The 6,000-nt window shown below is 44.4% G+C and overlaps 1 protein-coding gene across 1 annotated transcript in view; it reads left to right on the top strand.

The window, feature by feature from the left end:
• The window catches only part of LOC134013556 (neurexin-2-beta-like), a 30,639-nt gene that overhangs the window by 21,825 nt on the left and 2,814 nt on the right, over positions 1 to 6,000 (top strand). The window contains exons 2-4 of the mRNA XM_062453061.1: positions 126 to 215; positions 1,826 to 2,154; positions 4,882 to 4,966. Coding sequence (XP_062309045.1) covers positions 126 to 215; positions 1,826 to 2,154; positions 4,882 to 4,966 — 504 coding nt within the window. The remainder of the gene's footprint in view (positions 1 to 125; positions 216 to 1,825; positions 2,155 to 4,881; positions 4,967 to 6,000) is intronic.

The following is a 6,000-nucleotide window of genomic DNA, read 5'->3' as shown; positions in this document are numbered from 1 at the left end:
AAGCTGGGTTCAATTTGACAACTTGTTAAAGCTGTTGGCTCGATGATACCCTGTTTCTCTCTAACCATGTGATCTTTAACTTTCAGAGTTTTAACCTTCAATCTGTCTCTCCAAATTCTTTGAAGGGAACTTTGATAATGAGCGCCTGGCTATTGCTAGACAAAGAATCCCATACAGACTTGGTCGTGTAGTTGACGAATGGCTACTTGATAAAGGTAAAAAAAAAGAATTAATTGATCCATTAAAAAATGACTAAACCTAGTTGCCCTAGAGTCCCTGTAAGAGGTGCAGTGATAAAAAGATAAAGGTGGCATGGATCCAATGCTGCTACCTATTATAGAAAAATCCTAGCAGTCTCAATTTGACCCGATGCAGTCCTGTACATGGGACCGTGATGACAACTGAAGCCCAGAAATGGAAAAAGGCTTCTCAGCCATAATCACACATTGTTTGGAATAACTCACCACTTAAGAATACGTCTGACACATTCAGACATATACCTACAGTAATGGGTACAGTATCTGCCAAGGATCCACCACCATCCTTGCCCTTCTGTGGAATCTGCACCTCTTGGGAGATTTTAAACCGTTTTAAACAAAACCTGACTAACCCTTTCCGACATTGTCCCCCCCCCCCCCCCCCCCCCCCCGGTTAACCAATGTGTTTAATTAGATGCTTCTGTGTCTTCCTACACTGGTATTTCTCCGTTGTATTTTTTCCTTGGTTCAAGATGGCCAAAATGCTAAAGCACTGCGTAAATGCCAAATGGGAAACACCTGTGTTGTGTCATTTCACTTTCATTGAAAGGTCTGAATGAAGAGATTCCCTGTTAATTCTCTTTAAGTAAGCTTAGCCCTATAACGTTTTGTCTGAAAAATTGAAAACTTTCCCCTTTGCGATTCCTCAGGAAGACTGTTGTAACCATTACCTCAGATTTGGCTGGATAATGAGAAGATAAGGCCTTGGCAGGCAGATTCACTATATTGCTGTTAGCTGCCCTTAACCTAACTACACATCTAATCTGAATTCAGGAGACAAGAGGCCACATTAAGCCACCTCTACTGTCATGTAACACTGCTTATCAGTCCTGCTACTGCCAACAATCAGATAAGCCACATCAGCATGTGATGGAACTACTCCCCCTAAACCAGGTCTCTGAGGCAGGCTACAGTAAGACGATGGCTGACTTCCTGTCTTGACTAACTGTTTATCAGTACTAAGATTGGACGACTCAGCATTCTCTCAGTCCCCGTAGATTCACAAATAGCGAACAGCTTTTGTCTAAAGAGTCACAGGACTTGTGTTGTCTCATGTTTCATCTCATCAAACTGGAGCCATTCTAAACACTTCAAACCCCTAACTATGTCCTGTGGGTCACAATAAAGCTACCACTTACCTCATCAGTTAGTAAAAAATACTTCACCTTGTGAAATGAATATAAATGACCCTCCCTGCCCCTCAAACGCAATCTAAATAGGGAGGTTTTGAATTGTATGTAGGATATATATTTACGTATGCATGTCAAAATACTTTTTAAGGACATTTGCAAGATGGCAGATGAAACGCAAGCTGTTAGAAACCAGACCACTGTTAATTAATCTAAAACAAGCAAGCTAAGACACTTTGTAACAGACTGTGTCTGTCTACAAAGGCCCAATCGGGTTGTACTGTGGTCAAATGCCTTTCCTCTTATCAGAGTCCCATGGTCAATGTCTCCTTGTTTGTGTCTCTCTCTCTTTCTATATCGATCACTGTCCCCACCTTCTCTTTATCTCTCTCTGGTCTTTCCTCTCCTCTATATCTCCTTTCTCGCTACGCCATGCAGGAAGGCAGCTGACCATATTCAACAGCCAGGCGGCCATTAAGGTGGGCGGTCAGGACAAAGGCCGCCCTTTCCAGGGCCAGATCTCCGGCCTGTACTACGACGGGCTGCAGGTGCTGAAGCTGGCCGCCGAGGGGGACCCCAGCGTCCAGGCCGAGGGGAACCTGCGCCTGGTGGGCGACTCCCTCTCCGTCCTGACCACGGAGACCACCTCCACCACGCCCCTGGCCGCCTCCGACATGTCCACCACCATCATGGAGACGACCACCACCCTGGCCACCACCACCACTCGCAGGCAGCGCTCGCCCAGTCTCCGGGAGAGCATCTCCCAGGTCGGTGGCCGCAAACGGAGAGGAGATCCGTCGAAGTCCTCCCCCCCGACCTGTAATCGACCTTGTCTGTGTCGGCCACTAGTAACTGGGATCTGGGAAGTCAGGTGGCTGAGCGGTTAGGGAGTCGGGCTAGTAATCAGAAGGTTGTTGGTTCGATACCCGGCCGTGCAAAATGACGTTGTGTCCTTGGGCAAGGCGCTTTACCCTACTTGCCTCGGGGGAATGTCCCTGTACTTACTGTAAGTCGTTCTGGATAAGAGCATCTGCTAAATGTAAATGTAGTACCGGCTCACAGAGTTTAATTTTTTTTGGGGGGGGGAAGTCGGTTTGAACGTAGGAGCCGACAAACCTGAGTAGGAGTGAGAGAGGCAGGAGAGAAGACCGAGGGCCCGGTTGAAGCAGCAGTTTAGATGAGAGCATGTTAAGGACACGCTCCGCCAGTCTGTCCACAATCAGCCAATGGCTTCCATGGGCCAGGCACTCTATCCACATTATGGGCTCATTCAGATAGCTCTCTCTCTGTTTTTTTTTTTTTTAAGAGCCTTAAAGTGCACTTTGCCAGTAGCAACCTGTACCTGTCTGGAATTTCGCAGACATGGCCTTGCCACTTATCTGTACCCATAAAAAGCCATGCAATGATTCATTATAACCAAAAGCTTTTCAATAAACAGCTCAGACAAAGCATCATTGGCCTGAAGACAACTCCAAATAGACGCCTAGAAATTACTTTTCTTGTTTTGGAAAGAGTGATTATTCATTTAATAGTTTCTCATGGCAGTGCTCTCTAAGAGCCACGTCAATTCAATTCCAGTTCTTGATTGGCCTATTATGTATTTCCACAAGGTTAGGAAAGTTACTGTATTAAACTGCTCCCACAACCCCAGTCTGAAAGTAATGCACTACTTCCAAATCCATACGGACAAAATCAACGTCTCCATATTGTTATTTCACAGGTAAAGCGGAAAATCTTGTTTTGGCAAAGCGCGAGTTGCATTTTACACTCTACAGATTGGAATTTAGGTCACAGCATACAATATATTGCGCATAGAATATACACAGCCCGAACAAGTTGTCAAATCCTCCCAACTGTCAGTGCTCCCCTCGGATTAATCTGTGTTTATTCATTGCTGGGCTGAGGTAATCCAGATATATGTGGAAAGGTCGCACTTAATAACAATGAATGCCAATCATGGCCAACATTTTATAACCAGCCATGAATCATTTGTATGAAAATCGATGGAACCAAATTCCACCCATGAAATTTCTAGTCTGGTAGGTTTCACCTTGCAACACAATCAGGAAAATACCACCAGGGAGGCAGGAACTGGACAGTATTGAGAGAGAAAAGGGAACACGTTTTTGTTGTGGCGTTACCAATAGAATAGTTTTGTCATTCTTCAATACACCTGTACATATTTCCACTTCTCTGTATTTTTTGATGAAACCCACAGTATTGATTCGAACCACGCGTGAACAACGAGGGTAAATAAACGGCACGCAATTCGATGGCAAACAATGAACTTGTCTCTTGAAAACACCTAGGCGTCGCGTGCGCAGAGGGAGTGAATGATGACTTTATGAGTGCAGTCAGCCAGATCTAATGCAGCCATAAAGCATCTTTTAATTAGAGAGTCAAAATGCCAAGACGGTGCTCCGCGGGTTATGGAGAGCGAGACATAAGTGGCTGACAGGAGAACTCTTTTGTCCTGCCCCTGCTCTCAAACGATAAAGGTACAATTCGGATCACGCTCTCTAAAACTTTATTAGGGGGAAGGAATGCTTTGACGTCCTCTTCATTCTCTTTGACGGAGGTTCTCTTGAACAGTGGCGGTCTTTGGGAAGTGGATGATAAGGGAGGTCGTAGCCCTGGCCATGGACCTCCCAGGGAGGAAGCGGGGGGTGGGGGAGGGGGTGACATCCTCAGTTTGGTCACGTGACTGCCTCTGGTAAACACTGATACATCTTGATACACCTACTGGTGGTCAGTAGAGAAAGGTCCCCCTAATATCAGGAGTTATATACATTTGGACCAGTCATCTTGGCCTAGCGGGGTTACCACCGACATCAAAGCGCCCTGCTTATGTCAATCTATATCATCATCCTACATCATTTACACACCCGTTGGCGAAATTCAATGATATTTCTGAAGGTCAAAATGCAAGGCAGCTTTAGGTTTTGGCTTCACCCGCTGGTTGCTTGTGGAAACTACAGTTGTCTACTACAACTATGCTACAGCCACTATGGTTTCACCATTGGATGTTTTCATAGTCTTTAACATTTTGTTCCGTGTTTAGGGATGTACTCAGTCAAATTGGGAACCCACTGTTTCTGAAAGCTGAAGATCTATTAATTGTCGGTTCAGGCGCCAGTTCAATAACTGATCTACTTGAGCAGAATCATCATGAAAAAGAACCGCCGGGATGTCGAATTTCCGAGTCCGATATTGGATTTCCAGTCCCTCCCTGTTATTGACCGGGTAGAAACAGCAACAAAGGCATTACACTGGCAGCATTACCTCGGTGACGGATGCTTCTGTTCCAAATGTATTTTCCCATAAGTTATCGACTAGACCTACTGTAGCATCTACGTTTCGGTTTGACTGACGCACAGTTCGAAAAAACCTGTTCAAAATGCGTTGATTTCGAAGGTGATGTAAGAAACAGTTGTTTGCTGGTGTGTTTGGGATTGAGGCATGGGAACTCAGTATTGTCCTCATGTTGTCTGCAGTCCCAGAATTCCGATGACCTTTTGGTGGCATCTGCAGAGTGTCCCAGTGATGACGAGGACCTGGAGGAGTGTGAGCCTGGGACAGGTGAGTCCGCCCGCCAGACACGTTTAGACAGAGCCAATGGGGTCTCCTCTTTAGAAAGGGCAATGCCGAGGTCACCGATTTGCATCAAGCATTTGACACAAGCACCTGTCGGGAACTGGGAATTGAAACGGGGAACTTCCCTTTTTTTTCCATCGTTTAGTCCCTCAAGTGTGAGTAGTCAATGATGTGAGAGGAAAAGTATTTATTTCCCCTCATTTTATGGAGTACATTTAGTCTTTTTTTTTTTTACTAACATGTATTATTGTACATGAGCTGAACATGAGTACTAACATGTATTATTGTATTTTCATCCCAACCCGTCAAGTGTGTCAAAGTTCCAATAGCAAACTGATGGTCATGACTGCCTAGGCATTTTCCAGTTTGATGTTGGGGGATAATAGTGTTTTCAGTATAATGTTTAGCTGACACTTCAAGGATAATATACTTTCTGCCCTTTTTTTGAACTATGCGCTTCTCCTAACCCTCAACCTTTGTGCTTTGACCGAACTGTATAAGGTGTTTGTACCATGTGTTGCTTTTGTTACCTTCCTTGTGACTGTACAATAGCTTGTATGTCGTTTGTCAAGTAAAATGCCTAGCTACCATTCAGTGTCTGAGCAGAAGAAATAGTCGCTGTGTACTAACAATTCTGAACACTTATTTATATTTGCACATACTCACAGCACAGTGAGGGAGGTATGGCTTCCTAAAAAGTCTTATACAGCTTTGTTGAATTTGTTTTTCTCTTCATGCAAAAATCATGTGGCAATATGTTGATGTAAGTGATCTCCCCCTCCCTGTGGTCTTTTTTCGTTAAGATACACCCAGAAATGGGAAGATTCAACTTATCGGCGCATCCCAATTCCTTGTTCTCATGTACATATAATAATAAAAAAAATCCTCTGTTATTGATTACCTTTCCCCATTACATGGCGTAATCATAATTATCTGGAATCTTCTGCATAATGAGCAGATTGTGCCTCTGAAAGAGCTCAATTGTTCATTAGTTCTGACTGGAAATTCCTAGTGCTCTA

The sequence above is a fragment of the Osmerus eperlanus genome, chromosome 27 (assembly GCF_963692335.1).
Source record: "Osmerus eperlanus chromosome 27, fOsmEpe2.1, whole genome shotgun sequence".
In the NCBI taxonomy this organism is placed as follows: Eukaryota; Metazoa; Chordata; class Actinopteri; order Osmeriformes; family Osmeridae; genus Osmerus; species Osmerus eperlanus.
Note: the sequence above shows the minus strand (reverse complement) of the source record. Positions and strands in the feature narration are given on the sequence as shown.